Source organism: Trichechus manatus, unplaced genomic scaffold (genome assembly GCF_000243295.1).
Source record: "Trichechus manatus latirostris isolate Lorelei unplaced genomic scaffold, TriManLat1.0 scaffold00041, whole genome shotgun sequence".
NCBI classification, from domain to species: Eukaryota; Metazoa; Chordata; class Mammalia; order Sirenia; family Trichechidae; genus Trichechus; species Trichechus manatus.
Genome location: NW_004443977.1, coordinates 5999417 through 6016713, shown reverse-complemented (window position 1 = coordinate 6016713; position 17297 = coordinate 5999417). Strand labels below are relative to the sequence as shown.

The 17297-nt window shown below is 37.7% G+C and overlaps 1 protein-coding gene across 1 annotated transcript in view; it reads left to right on the top strand.

The window, feature by feature from the left end:
* ABCA12 (ATP binding cassette subfamily A member 12) overlaps positions 1–17297 on the top strand; it is a 181455-nt gene that overhangs the window by 80639 nt on the left and 83519 nt on the right. The window contains exons 8-9 of the mRNA XM_012555555.1: positions 4965–5077; positions 14392–14467. Coding sequence (XP_012411009.1) covers positions 4965–5077; positions 14392–14467 — 189 coding nt within the window. The remainder of the gene's footprint in view (positions 1–4964; positions 5078–14391; positions 14468–17297) is intronic.

Genomic DNA, 17297 nt, shown 5'->3' with positions numbered 1-17297 from the left:
AAGGTTGAGTAAGGATATTGTTGATGTGTTGTGAGATTGTTAACCATTGTCATAGGGCAACATTTGTAGTAACTGTTAAATGAGAAAGTATTTTGTTCTGTAAGCCTTCATCTTGAGAATAACGGCACAACTGGAAGAGCGTAGTCAGTGTCACTGAACTGTGCATGTAGAAATTTTTGAAATGGTGTATCTTTGGCTATGTGTATTTTCACCAAACAAAAAAAGAGGTTGAGAAGTTAGAGGGTTGATATGTTGTGGGGTTGTTAACCAATGTTATAAAACAACATGTGTACTTCTGTTTCATGAGAAACTATTTGTTCTGTAAGCCTTCACCTGAAGTACAATTAAAAAAAAATTTTAAAAAAATTAAAAAAGAAAATGTAAGAATTAGGTGATATGTTACTGTTTATAAAGAAATCTTTTTTTATGTTAATTGTGAGGACCACTGTTAGGTAGGTAATTTAAACAAGAGCAAAGAATTCTTCAGCACCTTATTGCAGATTTTAGCAATGAAGCTGAGTGTGTTAATTAGGCCAAGAAGAAACACACATTCCAGGTCATCAGGGGGTATTATAGGTGTACACGAGGAATGAAGGAGGGACTCTGATATTAACAATTGTGTTGTCATTGGGTATCCCAGTGCTGCTGAGTATGAGGTGTATAACAGGACCCATGGTAGATTGGAACAGTGGCCCAGACTCATTCAGGCATAACCTGAGTTTGTGCATATGGCATTTAAACTTCTGAAGAATAAAAGATTTGATTGAGTGTCGGTTGGCACCATCCAATATAAAACAACCTTGTTGCTTAGAGTTTTACACCAACCACGTCAGGGGATTGGCCTCCCTCGTGGGTAGTCAGCCTGTAAATAATCTTTCAAAGGAGCCTGGGTGGCACAAGCAGTTTGCAATTGGCTGCTAACCTAAAGGCTGGTGTTTTGAACCCACCCAGTGGCTCCACAGAAGAAAGGCCTGGTGAATTGTTTCCGTAAAGATTACAGCCAAGAAAACCCTATGGAGCACTTCTACTCTGTGACACATGTGTTACCATGAGTCAGGGACAAGCTTGACAGCAGCTATCAAAACCACCAAAAACAATATTACCATAAAAATTGTGAATACAGGTAGTCTTTCAAACTTTGTGCATTGGGTTGGCTTTATTTCACATACACAACACAAAGCTTAAAATATGTGTGCGAAAGAAACCTCTTGTATGTCCTTTCCTCACCAAAGACATCTGATAGTGGCCGGCATTTAGAGTTTAATGGATTTATATTTAGTACTGAGAAACACATGGACAAGATTTACTTTGATTGTCCTGTCCAGTTAATAAAATTTGAGAATGTTCATTAAAAGAAAACAACAACTATCAATTATTGAGTGCCTATTACATGCCAAAGACTTTACTCGACCTTATATATATATTATCACATTGAGTCTTACCACAAGCCTATTATTTAGTTTACAAATGAGGTAACAGAGGGTCGTAAAGATTAAGTATTTGCTGATCATGCCGCTAGGAGGGTTTGAACCTGGGTTTCCTAACTCCAAATCCTAGACAGCTTCTCTAATATGTCATTAAGAGCATGGTGTATCCTATTTTAAATGTCTGATGCATTAGAAGAGACTGTTCTCATCTTCCTTGGAGGAGTTCCAAGAGCCTATGTTTGTTCAGAGACCTTAAAATAAACCCTTATATTGGTACATTAATCTCATTCGATTCTCACAGCAATGCTTTCAGATTGAGACAACAGATATCCCTATCTTACAGACCCTCATGGAGATCAAATGACCTTCCCAAGGTTCTCAAGTGTAAATGGCAGATCCAGGACATGAACTCAAAAACTCTGAATCCATGTCCTCTGCTCTTTCCGCTATAGCATGCCGTAACTAAAGTACAGAAGAATCAAGGTAGCAGTAAGTTGTATTCTCTAGATAGGTCCTCACTTTAGCTCTTAGGAAAATTTTCACTCTCCCAGAATCTTGACACTTGATCCTGTTTTTCCCATTTATATTCTGTCTTAAAAAGGAAACATGTGGATCAACTAAAAGAGCAAGAATCATTTGAAATGTCTAGTGTAGCGATAAAAAAAAATTGGTTGAAATAATATTCAGACCACAGTGAGATGCCACTACAGACTCATTAGAATGGGTAAAATTTAAGAAGATGGACAATCCCAAGTGTTGACAAGAAGGTGGAACTCTCGTATATTGCAAGTTACAAGACAAAATGATATAACCAGTTTGGAAAACACTGAGGCAGTTTCTAATAAAGTTAAGTAATAGATTCATATGATCCAACATTCTATTATTAGGTATTTACTCAAGAAAATTAAAAAAAAATATGCCCATATAAAGACTTATATGTCAATATTTATAGCAGATTTATTCATAATAGCTAAATATTACAAAAAGCAAAAACAAAAACCTGTTGCCGTCGAGTCGATTCCATCTCATAGCAACCCTATAGGATGGAGTAGAACTGCTCCATAGGGTTTCCAAGGAGCAGGTGGTGGATTTGAACTGCAGACCTTTTGGTTAGCAGCCAAGCTCTTAACCACTCTACCACCAGGGCTCCAATATTGCAGAGGGAGCAAATAATCATCAACAGAATAGCCAAATTATGGTTTATTCATACAATGGAATTTAACTCAACAATATAAATAAACAGATTATTGATACACATAACATATATGAATCTCATAAATATTATGCTGGCAAAAGAACAGACAAAAAAGAATACATACTATATGTATAGATGCTGTATTATTCCATTTATATGAAGTTCTAGAATGACAAAATTAATCTATGGTGATAGAAATCTGATCAGTGTTTTTTGGGACAATTGTTGGAAGCATGAGGAAACTGTTTTAGGAAGATGGAAATGATCTGCATCTTAATTGGTAGTTATATGAGTGTATATGTTTGTCAAAACTCATTGAACTGTATGCCAAAAATAGGTGCATATTATTGTATGTGAATTATGTCTTAATAAAGTTTGATCAAAAAACAACAAATTTTTTAAAATCCCCAAATAATAATAGTAGAAAGTAGAAGATACAAAAGCATCAGGCATTATTTGGGTGGAGTAAATTATGTAAGAAAAACATTGCACTGTGGCTATTTTAAATCACTTAAAATTTAAAATAAAATTATTGCATATGAGCATTATGCAATAAAGTATGTTGTCTGGTAATGATTATAAATATTGTAAACAGTCTATATAATAATAAGAAAAGGAAACTTATTTTGGATAACTTCCATGCTGATATGATAAAAACAAAAAAATCTATAAAGTTAAAGAAATATATTTTGATAGATGTTTCAAAAGACTTCAGAGAGAGTGGGGGCCAGGTGTTATTTTTGAAGTCCTGTTCTGTTAGAAAAAGACATACTAAGTCCACTGTCATTTTATTAATGCTATTAATAACAATAATGCTGACAGTTTTAATGAGATTGTCAAGCATTCGCTCTCTGAAGCAGTTAGTTGAGGACAAGCGATCAGGTGAGTTGGGCAGAGGGCCAGGCTGGGAGAAGGCGGGCAGAGATATACCACCTGAGACTGTTTAACTGGTCTCTGTGGTTGCCAGGGTTCAGAAGCAACTCACAGTTAGAGGACCAGGAGATTCTTGGGGCAAACCTAAAAATGCCTGAGGTCTCAACTGTCATGTATGCAAAGTAGAGATAATAAAATGCAGTCATGCCTCAATGGCCAAGACAGGAAAAGGTTTGCAATGAAGAGCTTGGGTAGTACAAGTTTACAGTGCCCACGGCCTCTGGGTGGAATGTCGTACCCTCATCAGCCGCCATCTTGGGGCAAAGTTTCTGTGCCAGAAGTAAGATGATAGATGGAAAGAACAGCCTTTGAAATAGACAGACCCCGATCTACTTATTAACTTGATAACTTTATGTAAGTTATTTAACTTCTTTGAACTCTAGTTTTCCATTTGCAAAACAGGGCAAATAAAATCTATTTCATGGAATTATTAGAGAACTAAGTAAAATTATTTACATATGCATGTATGTATATGTACACATGTATGTGTGTGTATATATATGCACACACACAAGTATATATGTATCGTAATACATTAGAAACTAACTAAACCAAACCCATTGCCATTGAGTCCATTCTGACTCATAGCAACCCTGTAGAACAGAGTAGAACTGCCCCCAAAGGACTTCCAAGGAGCTGTTAGTGGATTCTAACTGCCATCCTTTTGGTTAGCAGCTGAGCTCTTAACTACTGTGCCACCAGGGCTCCAGAATGGACAAAAGCACATGTAAACTTGCTGATTGCCCATTGCCAGTGTAGACTTCCCCATCTTATTGGTTAACATAAAAATCACAGCAAGGCAATGCCAGCCAGTGAGAATATTAATTTTGAGCTACTTTTATAGTATTGTCTATGAGCCACTTGGGGGATAGAATAGTTTTTAATTAGGACAAGCGCCTTTTTTTTTCTTCAAAACTTTGCCATTTCTACAGCAAAAGGTAAATATTTATCAAATACTTAAATAATACTTATTCCTCAAACTGTGTCCCTTATCTGGATTTGATTTTAATGAAAATAATTTCCAATATTTAGTTTTTCTGTTTAATTAATTGAAAAAAAAGAAAGGTATCCCTACGTTGGAAATTGCTTTTCCTAACCGCTGAAGTCTTAATAGAAAAATATCAAACTGACGGGAACTTTTCTCCCTTATTTTAAGGGCCTAAAAAAAAAGAGTCTCGAGGCTTCAGAATCTTGGAAATGTCAAGTGTTCTGTCCTGGTTCAAGAACATTTTGTTGGGGTTTTGTGCATGAACAGACAAACAAATAATTAAATTACAAAAGCAGCATCTTGTCTTTTATGTTATAAGAACAACATTCTATACTGTAGCTATTTTCTCCTTGAGTAACCTTTTGTTTCTGTCTGGAAACCTTAAAATGCAATCTGGTTTAATTGTTTTTCAACTCGTTAGTGCTCTGCTGGTCGTGCAGAAGGTATATCCACCTGTCACAACTAACAAAGGATTCAGAACCCTCCAGAAGTCTGTTAAACATCTGCTGAAGACTCTGGACTCCACAGCTGAAGGTATTATATTTCCTTCTTTCTCTATTAAGTTTTGTGTCACAAAGCCTGTTAAAAATATAAAACAGAATGCAACTGAAATAATCATTATAGGTGATATTGTTCTTAAACCAAACCAAAAACCCGTTTTCATCATCAATTCCTACTCACAGTGCCCCTATAGGACAGAGTAGAACTGCCCCATAGGGTTTCCTAGGCTGTAATCTTTACGGAGCCCTGGTGGCGCAGTGGTTAAGTGTTCAGCTGCTAACCAAAAGCTTGGTTGAAATCCACCAGCCGCTCCTTGGAAACCCCATGCGGCAGTTCCACTCTGCGTTATAGGGTCGCCATGAGTCAGAATCGACTTGACAGCAACGGGTTTGGGTTTTTTTTGTTTGTTTGTTTGTTTGTTTTGTTTGTTTGTTTGTTTAATCTTTATGGAAGCTTACTACCACATCTTTCTCCTTCAGAGTGCCTGGTGGGTTTGAACGGCCGATCTTTTGGTTAGCAGCCGAGCATTTAACCACTGTACCACCAGGGCTCCTTATATATTATTCTTCGGTGGGCACATATGCTGTGACTAAATCTAAATCTCCAGCTAATCCAAGTGCAAGGAAAGGGAGAAACAGCTGTAAAAGAGGCTGTGACTTTCTTGAATTTTGATTTAGGTGAAAATGATCTCCTTTAGCTTATAAAACTATGCTTACATACCTTAGTATGAAATATAAACACAAGGAGTAAGCCTCAACAAATAGATTTCTACCACAAGTTTTTGACACAACAGCCTAAACCGAATTGCAGTATTGTTGCCCTCATTTCCAAACTTTACCTTTTTAATCAAGCCGACTCTTTTATTGGTAAAAATATAACTGCCTTCCAGCCATCTTGAAAATGCATGCTGGTCATCAGAGTATGACGAAATCAGTGTAAATCCACTGTCATCTCTACTAAGATGAGGGGTAGCTTGTTTCTAGTGATTCAGAAAACGTCATCTTTGCAATGTAGAACAGCCTTATATGCCACATGTATGCTAAATACACAGACACATACAAAGATTTAGGAATAAATCTATACTTCCCAAGTAACATGTTTGGTTAGCATTTATCTTTCCTGAATGAATTTAGAATTATGTTCCCTATCAGTTGAGTTTATCAGCTTTAAAATATGTAGACTTTTCCTTTGGATTACCAAGTAAGCATCCTGGTAATGAACATTACAAGCTGATTAGGCTGATAATTGACACAATAAATGTTACCTATTGGTTTTCATATGAAAAGCAGGTTTGGAAAGGCTTTGAAGAATTCTCACTGGAGGATCCAACTTACTCCTGGATACCACTTTCTTTTAGTCTAAAGCATTTTTTATATCTACAGTTATGGAATTAATGACTAGCTTGCAAGATTGATTGTTGTTAAATTTAATGGTCTTGATAAACATTAGAAAAAAAGCCTTACTCTTTAGAAAAAGTTCAGACCAGAAAACCAGACAATGTGCTAACAAATACTAATTATTTCCTCTGTATTTTTTTTTGTATTTGCATTTTAAAGACTTGAAACCTTTAAGTTTCCCCTTACTATTCTTTTCCTTTTCCTTTCCAAACTCACACCTTATAATTCATATAAAGTGATAAAGTTAATTTTTTTTTTTTACAAAGACAAAAACTCAGAAGCTCATCAGTGCTTTAGAAGCCAGAGACATAAGCAGCATTTCTTATTTCTGAGACAGCAAAACACTTTTCTTGGTGAACAGTGTAACTCAGTTTTCCATTTTTAACAATAACCAGGTCTAGTGTCTGTGAATGTGCTAATGATTTTGGCAAATATTAAGACGTATCATTGGATGGTCAATATGACGAGGAAATACATCAAAGAACTGTGTTTTCATTTGTAAAATTTGCTGTGTTTAACTTTTGTTTGTTTTTTTAATTTCATACACTTGTGACTTCCTCAGCCTGGGGGTAATGCAGTCATATTAATGTCACTTTCCAAAAACTCGTTTAACCCCAAGTCCCTACCTGCTTGAGCAGAAATTTTGAGAACTTGAAAAATCCTCGCATGTATTTTTGGGAATGCTTCAGGGAACTCATACTTGTCCTTAAAGGCTAACAAGTGACCCTAGTTCAACAGGGGTCTCTGACTCTATGTACAGATACCTGCCGCATTGCCCAAGCCACCCCACGCCTAGTCTTTGTGTTGTTTAGTGGTATTTTATGAAGTAAATGCATTTTTTCCCTCAGTTTTACACTTAGTTAAGCAGGTGGTAAAAGATCTCATAACAGAGTTGCCTGGGCCCTCTCTAATGTATAACAGGGTTAAGATAGCACTTGTAGGTCTCACACAACTCTTTTAAATAATGAAAATAATAGGTAACATTTATTGTATCAATGCTAAGTGCATCATTATCTTAAATTCATTTTATCCTCAAAACAACCCTATGAGGTACAGTTAGTATTCCATTTTACAGACAAAGAAACCGAGGCATAGGGAGGCTAGGCACTTTGCCTATGTTACATATCCATCACGTGGCAGAACTAAGATTCTCTCCCCGAAGTCAGGTCCCCTGAGCTCTTTTAGAGACTGCTTCCTTACATTTACTGTGACATATGCATACTTCCTTCCAGGGCACCTAACTGGGACGTGCAGGTACCTGCCACCACCAGACCTCAGAACTACTCCCATTTCAGTCACTGATGGAGTTTGGCGCATCATACCTGACTTCTCCCCACATGATAAACATTTTCATAACCACCCCCCATTCCTCTATGCACCCTGATTTCTACAAACGTCCCGTAACCCCTGTCTATCTCTGAGTCAACCTCAGTTGTGAACACATCTGAAGGTCTGAATGCCCCTTCCTCAGCAGCCATGAGATGCTAATAGATATTTGGCAAGAAAGTTGTCTCCTAACTTCCTGTCTTAAAGTATCAAGTTCTCAGCCCTGCCCCAGCCGAGGTCACTGTTACACGGTTAACAAGCTTTAGGGTTTCCAATTATAAACACTGGAGTTTTGAGATCAGAGATTACCTTTCTGACCCAATAAAGTCTGCTCTTTTTCAAAGTAGTGAATTGTATGAAACTACATTTCTTCATCATGAAAAGAGGTTATCTGTACACTAGAGTTCTTCTCATGTCTATGTACCATTTTTAAATATACCTAACCCTACAATTAAGAAAGAAGAAAAATCTTACTTTTAAAAGGCCTATAAAATTTTCCACTTCATTAAAACCTATTTAGTACAGTATTTCTTTCAAGATACTTTATAGCCCATAGTGGCCAGAGGGAAAAGTCTTAACTTCAGGGTCAAGTCTATCACTGATATATCTGAGGTTCATTTCCGTTAGTCATTTTAATAACTTGGTGAGGAAGACAAACTCCATACTCACATGGTATACAAATGCCAATTAACTTGCTCAGCATCACGTAGGGATTTAAAATGGAGCAAAATTTGACCTTAGAGAAGCTGTTTTATATATTTTTCATGGCAAAAGCATAAATCTCAATATAGTTCCATCTTTGAATAGTCTGTATATGAATGCCAATAAATAATAGCTATTGCCATTATTAATTATGTTTATTTATTCTGGGTGTCTGCATTCTTGGTCCTTTAAATCACAGATGCAGTGCTATGGGTACATGTTGTAAAGGAGCAATAATATTCAGCTGCACCTGGAAAACTGCTCCGTTGAACAGGAAAACTGAAAAAGCTACTCTACCGTTTGCTAGGAACAGTGCGAACGTTACTTAAACACGACTGATACAGGAGGCTGGCAAAGAGGTTTTTTATTTTATGATAGTATTTTTTTTTACACAATGCTCATTGCAGTAAACTAAACAATCAGCACCAGAAAGATGTGGGATGCTCAAATAGCTTGGCACTAGGATCTTCTAGAAGACTTTAGAATGTACTAACTAGAAACAGAACTATAATAGCTGATAATAAAACGTTCTACTGAAAGTGATTAGGTCAATATTAAAAACTACAGCATTGAAACAGACCTGGCTTATTTATAGGAATGAGTAGTGTCTGATGAGAAGACTGAAATACCTGATACCATTTTTCTAAAGAAGTTGAAGGAAAGCATTGGATTTATGGTGTTGATATTTATGCAGTGGCCATTTAAAGAATTTTTATTTCAATTTTTAATGTGAGTGCTGTTGCACACTTACTCTTTTATGATACAGCCTATGCAGCAAGCCGCATCAGTGACCTATTTAATTTCTGGGGCCATTGAAGCTGTTGAATTAGGTCTTCACATATGGTTTCCATTAGACCCAGCTTAGTGATTGCCTTCCACATTGTACACCTTCGCATTATTTGAGCCCACTCAGAAAGGCTCTGTTAACATTAGTCGATTTGCATTCATAGCTGCATTCAATTGAGTTCAGGGGCTGCTATTTGAAAAGTGGAAAATATAGATTAGTGGTGGCAGTTGTTTCCCAAAGTTACGTTCTAGACAATTGGAGGCAAAAAAATCAGTGACCCATAAGAATGAAATAGGCTTCATTTGATTAACAAATCACGTGGTAGTCAATCTTCATTTTAGTGTTCTGTAGTCATCTATGCATACAGGTTTTAGAATAAAATAATGTTACGGTTTTATACATGGAGAAAGAATTTGTTAGAAATGCATGTGCTTGGCCATTGAGATTATTTTTATTAGTAGGCATCTATTTCCTATAAATATCCTAAATGTTTCCAACAAAAAGAGCATAGCCATCTTTTGTAAAACCCTTTGGGGACTTCCGGGCAACATGACACTATAGTCAGAAGCACCACGCCATCCCTCTGCAGCAAAGATCAGAAAAACTAAGTCAAACAGAGTCACACGTCAATCCTGAAACCCTAAGCTTCAAATGAAGAGATAAAGAACTCAGCCAAGCACCAAATGGAATAAGAAGCTGACCGAGAACAGAGCATGAGAAGAGATACATACAGAGGTCCCCTATCAGCTACAACAGCACGGATCCACCGTCTTGCACTCCTGTCAGAGATCCGTGAACAGGAGGTACGAGAAAGCAGCTTCACGGAGCTTCCAGCAGGAGACAGAACAACATGTAACCCACAATATAAGCTTTCCCACCCCCTACCCTTCTTCACTCCCACTTAGCCTCCTCTGCTTCCTGCAGCCACAGTCTATTGTCTGGGAAGCACGAGCTTCCCCCCAGTGCCACTTGGATTCTACCCGCCCACACTGGCCAGCTCCACGAGTGCCATTTGTTGGCTGCTGGTGTTGCTTTTTTCTGCTTCTTTAGAGTTCTTGCTTACCTCTCACCACCTCCCCCTGCTTTCTCTCAAATACCTGGCTCCATGAGCCATCTTTGCTTCTTCCTGAAAGGCTGCAAAACGCTGCTTGACTGTGAAACTGCTTCCCGGCCCGTGCCGCCATGCTGGTGGGACCCCTAGGGTGGGATTTTTGTTTGTTTGTTTGCTCTGATTTGTTCATTTGTTTCCTTTTTATTTTCTCAGCTTGGGAGCCCCTTCTAGCCAGGCAGTACTGCGCAGCTTGGAAGCTAGTTCTTTACTCTGCACAGATGCACAGGGACATCCTTGGGGGTATTTCCTTTTTCTTGTTTCTTTTTCTTTTTTCTTTTTTTCATTTCTTTGTTTAGTTTTCTTCTCTCTCTTATTCCTTTTTTCTCTTTCTTCATGTCCAGTTTCTTGATTTATTCATTTTTTATTTTACCCTTTTTCTTTTTTTTTTCATTTTTGTTTTTCCCCATTTCTCAGTCTCTCATCTCTCCACTCCAATAGCAAGCTCACTTAGCACTCTTTTTTGTTTGTGTGTATGTTTTTGGCTCCTGTTCCTCTCTCCTCTCTCTCATTTTTCCCATACCCATCTTAGCTCCACACATCACAATCTACCCCCTCCTTCCTGTCTAGCTGCACCGTGTGCTGAACATCACACTCCCAAGCAGACAGGCACAGCCTACTGGAACCTGCTGTGCACTGATTCCCGGTCTACACTGTCAGCCCTGGTGCGTGCCACAAACAACCCATCCCAGCAACTCCCCTTCAGCTGGACCTGCCCTGCTCTACTATACCTGAGTGACTGACCCCACCCATTGGAGAAGGAGGTGAAAAGTATCACGCCCACAGATGAGCAAACAACAAAGAACGCACAGCCCGCCTTCTCAGACTTAACCAAATAAAACAAAAAAGCAGGACAAAACAAAGAAATCTACAATCAGTAAATGAGGAAAATAACCAATGAATGCCCTGAAGACAGCAGACAATATCAAAACATTTACAAAAACAAGACAGGATGGTTCCAGTAGGCATCCAAAATAAAACAGCAGATGACCTTCCAGTAGACGAAAAGGCACTAGACCTAAACGATAGGGAATGCAAATCTCTAATATTCAGAATTATCCAAGAGTTGAAGCAAAAAACAGACAAAAATGAGGAAAAAATACACAAATTCATGGAAAATACAGACAAAAAAATGGAAGAATTCCAGAAAATAATTCAGGAAGAAAATGCTAAAATACATTCACAACTAGAAATCATGCAGAAACAACAATTAGAAATCCAAAAGATAAACAACAAGATTTCAGAAATGGACAGTGTCATAGAAGGGCTGAGGAGCAGGTTTTAAACGATGGAAGATAGGAGCAGCGAAATTGAAGACAAACACTTGGATACAACTCTGAGGAAAAAATCAGAAAAAAGAATGAAGAAAAATGAAGAAAGCCTGAGAATTATGTGGGATACAATCAAAAGCAAAAATCTGCAGGTGATTGGAGTTCCAGAATGGGAGAGAAAACAGACAACACAGAGAGGATCATTGAAGAATTGCTGACAAAAAAACTTCCCCAATATCATGAAAGATGAAAACCTGACCACCCAAGAAGCTCAACGAACCCCATATAGGATAGACCCCAAAAGAAAATCACCAAAGCATATCATAATCACACTCGCTAAAACCAAAGACAAATAAAGAATCCTGAGAGCAGCTCGAGAAAAACAAAAAGTCACATACAGAGGAGAAACAGTAAGACTAAGCTCAGATTATTTGGCAGAAACCATGCTGGCAAGAAGGCAATGGGATGACATATATAAAACCTTGAAAGAAAAAAATTGCCAGCCAATAATAATATATCCTGCAAAACTCTTGTTCAAATATGATGGTGACATTAGGTCATTTCCAGATAAACAGAAATCAAGGGACTATGTAAAAACCAAACTAAACTTGCTTATTAAAGGAAGTCCTTCGATCTGAGAACAAACAATGTTAGACCACAGGCTGAATATAAGACACAGGATTGTACAAGCCAGATATCAACCTAGGAAATGAACTATTAAGGACTATGCAAAACCAAAAGAATTACAAAAGGGAACGAGAGAGGTTAATCTGTAAATGACAACAGCATCAGAACAATAAAAAAGGGAATAAATGGTGTAGGTATAGAACCTTCTAACGGAGAGAAAATCAAGCAATACCAAGTAATAATAGACTGGTTCAAATCTAGGAAGATAAGGGTAAATTTCAAGGCAACCAAAAAGAAAGTTAACAACCTACTCATCAAAATAAAGAAGAAAAACATAAAGTCTCAGTAAAAACAAAATCTACAAAAACAAAAGAAATGAAAAAAAAATCCACAAACAAAAGGAACTCAGCACGGGAGAGTAGGAGGAACGAAGAAATTGTCAGCACCACAAAAAAGCACTACAAAATGCAATCCCACTCCTAGATGCCCATCAACAGATGAATGGATAAACAAACTATGGTACATACACACAATGGAGTATTATACAAAGCTAAAGAACAGTGATGAATCTGTGAAGCATCTCATAATATGGAGGAAACTGGAGGACATTATGCTGAGTGAAATAAGTCAATCACAAAAGGACAAATATTGTATGAGACCTCTACTGTATAACTCATGTAAAAGTTTACACCAAAAAGAATATAATCTTTTTTGGTTATGAGGGATGGGAGGGTTGGGTGGGGGGTAACTAAATAGATAAGTGGTAACTTTGGTGAAGGGTAAGACAGTACACGTTACTGGGGAAGCCAGCACAACTTGTACAGGAAAGATCATGGAAGCTCCATAGACACATCCAAACTCCCTGAGGGACTGAACTGCTGGGTGGAGGGCTGTGGGGACCATGGTCTCAGGGAACATCTGGCTCAATTGGCATAACACAGTTTATAAAGACGATGTTCTACATTCTACCTCGGTGAGTAGCGTCTGGGGTCTTAAAAACCTGTGAGCAGCCGTCTAAGATACTCCACTGGTCTCACCCCTTCAGGAGCAAGGGAGAATGAAGAGAACAAGATACAAGGAAAAGATTAGTCCAAAGGACTAATGGACTACAGCTACCATGGCCTCCACCAGACTGAGTCCAGTACAGCTAGATGGTGCCCAGTTACCACCACTGACTGCTTTGACCAGGATCACAATAGAGGGTCCTGGACAGAGCTGGAAAAGGATGTAGAACAGAATTCTAATTCACAAAAAAAAGACCAGATTTACTGGCCTGACAGACTGGAGAAACCCCTAGAGTATGGCCCCCGGACACCCTTTTAGCTCTGTGGTGAAGCCCCTCTCGAAGTTCACTGTTTAGCCAGGGATTGGACAGCCTCATAAAACAAAACAGGACTAAAGAGGCACAGCAGTCCAAGAACAAGGACCAGAAGGCAGGAGGGGACAGGAAAGCTGGTGATAGGGAACCCAAGGTTGAGAAGGGACAGTGTTGACATGTCATGGGGTTGTTAACCATTGTCATAGGGCAATATGTGCACTAACTGTTTCGAAACTATTCTGCAAACCTTCATCTAAGGTACAAAAAAAAAAGAAGTATCTATGTGAGATCAAATTGACAACAGCAACTCAAAAGGTTTGATGGGAAGCCTAGGGGACAGTGAGTTGAAGATAATGGTGATGGAATAATTTGGAAAACGATAGTGAGAATAGCAGCACAACTGGAAGAATGTAATCGATGTCACTGAATTGTACATGTAGAAACTTTTGAAATGGTGTAATTTTGGCTATGTATATCTTCACCAAAAAAAAGGTACTCAAGGTCGAGAAGGGAGAGTGTTGACATGTCATGGGGTTGTTAACGAATGTCATAAAACAATATGTGTACTGACTGTTTAATGGAAACTATTTGTTCTGTAAACCTTCATCTAAAGTACAATTTAAAAAAAATTTTTTTTTTAAAAAAACCTTTTGGAAAAAAAATTCTGGAGATTTTCTGCTTTTTCTCCCTCTCCCCGTTAATTTTACCTGGGAGAGTTTTTGTTAAGCAAAAACAATAACAACAACAACAATAACCAAAGTATTTAACTAAACATGATAATTTTTAACCCATATAAATGTTACTGTTCTAGGTGGTTCTCATAATACAACACATCTGTGGAATGAAGATGATGGACAGACGCTGTCCCCAAGCAGCCTGGCTGCACAGTAAGTCTCTTTGTTTGTGTGTGTTTCTAAAGTGGTAGGTAACTTGGCTGAATAAGCAGTCAAAGCAATTCATAAATATAATTTTCTTATCAGTGTATAAGACCATGGGAAAGAAAACTCAACTATTGGGTGATCAAAGGAAGTGATATAGTTGAAGTGTAGTGAAGTTGTAACTTATTTTTTGGAATTATTCAATGGTATTTTGGATAATACAACATGAGGATCGGTTTTTCAGTTCTAAGACAGCATGACTGGATCCAGTTCCTGGATTGGTTACTTTGTGTCTATGAGGAAAATCTAGCTGGGAGTCCAGTTTCCAATCATTTTATGGTATTCATGAAAATAGTTACATGCCCAATTTCTCACGTTACTATTATTTCTTTCCATTTTTAAAAATCAGAATTTTTTTATGCCCAATGCTGTGCAAAATTTGTTTGCTTTCAGTAGTGTTCGGGTAGACAAAGTTGTAGGAAATTTCATTCTGGACTCAATGGGTCATGTAGATTTGACATCCGAGGAGTAAGCAGTGGAAGTGACCGCAACAACCGTGGCTTCTCAAAACCATTAATATAATAAAGTCCAGTCCATTACTGATATGTCTAAAGTTAGTTTCTATTAGTTACTCATTTTAATTCCTAAAGTAACTGTAGTAATTATGGTAGGAAACTCAAGCAGTTGCCTATAGTAACTGTAGTAGCAGTGGAGGTAAATTCCTGCAATTCAAGGCAAATACGGAGACTACATGGCCTCCTACGTGAAGCTTGTGCTATTGAAATTCTTTGACTTTAGTCCCAAAGGATACACTTTTGTGTTAATGGAAGTTTATACAAATAAGAACGAACAGTAGGGCTTATTTTTAAACCACTCTTCTCTTTTTTCTAAAATAGAACTACATAGTTGTTTACATAATTTTTAATATTTCATGAGAAGTTCTCCTGCTCTGGGTAAATCTAGACCAAATCCTTACATAATCACCACCTCTTGTTTCTTCTCCCACTTCATTTAAGGTGGCTGAACCACATGCATTTCATTGGTCTGTCTTGCACCTGGGCGTTATCCTTTCCTGGGACAATCAGCTACGGATGCCTGGTATCCTAGGGCAACCAAGAACACTCGGGAAATTTTCCCTTAGCCAGGCTGCCATGTTCCAAATACCTGGTTGTTTAAACATTCTCCCTATATATCATCCAAAAAAAAAAAAGCTTTTTGAATTAAGACAAAAACAGATAAACCATTGCCGTCAATTCCGACTCATAGTGACCCTGTAACCCTATAAGACGGAGTAGAACTGCCCCACAGGGTTTCCAAGAAGAAGCTGATGAATTTGAACGGTTGACCTTTTAGTTAGCAGCCTGAGTGCTTAACTACTGAATGTCAGGACTAAATGCTTTTTGCTAAAGTCAGGCATCTTTATCAGTGCCTTGGAGCATCCATAGCGTTGATAATGCTAACACTCCAGACCTGCATAGTCTTATAGCAAATGTAGTTAGTTGCTGACAGCTAGCTGACAGTTTATTAGGAAAAATTCAATACTTTTAAGATGGCTCTTGTTGAGTTTGATGAAATTAAGGGATTTCTTATCTTTGCACTTTTTTTCCATTGCTGGTTTAAAATAATAACAGAGTGGAAATACTGGCATAAGATAAAATTTTTAGGTCTGGAATTTTCTGAAGAAAGATGCTTAAAAATACTTTTTCCTTATAGCCCTTCTCATTAGTTTTATTCTAAGGTTGTTATTTTTATTGTTTTGTGTGTGCATGTATGTTAGCGCACATGTGCTCCCATTTCTTTTATTGTGGACATTCTTGGGAAGTAGGTGGGATTATGTATAAAGGATACATAAACTGAATCATTTAAAGGGATAATTGAGTGCTTATGCCAACACAGTGCCATATAGGTATGGAATCTTAATTTTCAAAGTTTATTAAATCCATTCTCAAAAATCCTGGCAATTAAATGTTATTTCTGAAAATAAGAGAATGGCTTAGATGATATCTCAAGGTCACTTCTTGCCCGAGAGATCTCTATTTGAAGCATGACAATTCACCATGGGAAATCTCTTGTGCCGTTCCATCTAGAAGGTTAAGCCAATATTTTGCTGTTAAGCACTGCACCCAGATGGAAAATGCTTCTATGCTGTAATAACTATGACAGAGAGAAATAAGCACAAAAGAAGGCAGGGCAATATCTGGAAGAGTGGGGAAAGGTAGAGGGAGGTAAGGGAGAGATGGAAAGGGAACCAGCCCACACGCGCTGGTCCAGAGATGCTTCATTGCCACTTCTCACATAAATGGCCAGTATCTCTACAGCTTCCTGTATCTCTTCTACTTATGTATTTATCCTTTCAACAGCTATTAACTGAAGTCTATGATGTACAAAACCTAAATGCTATATGTTCTGTAATGGGGTAGGGTGGGGTGGCCAGAGCATGGGATAAAAAAACAAATGGATCATTCTTTCTTGTTGTTCACGGGAGAAATAAGTTTATCTCGAAACCTATACTTATCATTATAGCCAAATAAAATAAATTATTGTAGCCAAATAAAATAAATTATTGTAGCCAAATAAAAATCATTCTCCCAAAAATAAAATAGATCTCATAGATCTGTATTTATTCCCATAACTCCGTTTGCCTCCTCTTTGATGTTTAAGACTCCCAAATTTCATCTCCAATTTATCTTTAGAATCTTCTTTCTAACACTGTTTCCCATTTCCCTCCCCATTCTTATAGTTACTTTACATCCCAAAACACTTGCTCAGGGTTTTTTGTCTAAAGACAGTGCTGTGGATACATTAAAACTACAAAAGATCTTTATTAGAGCACAGATTT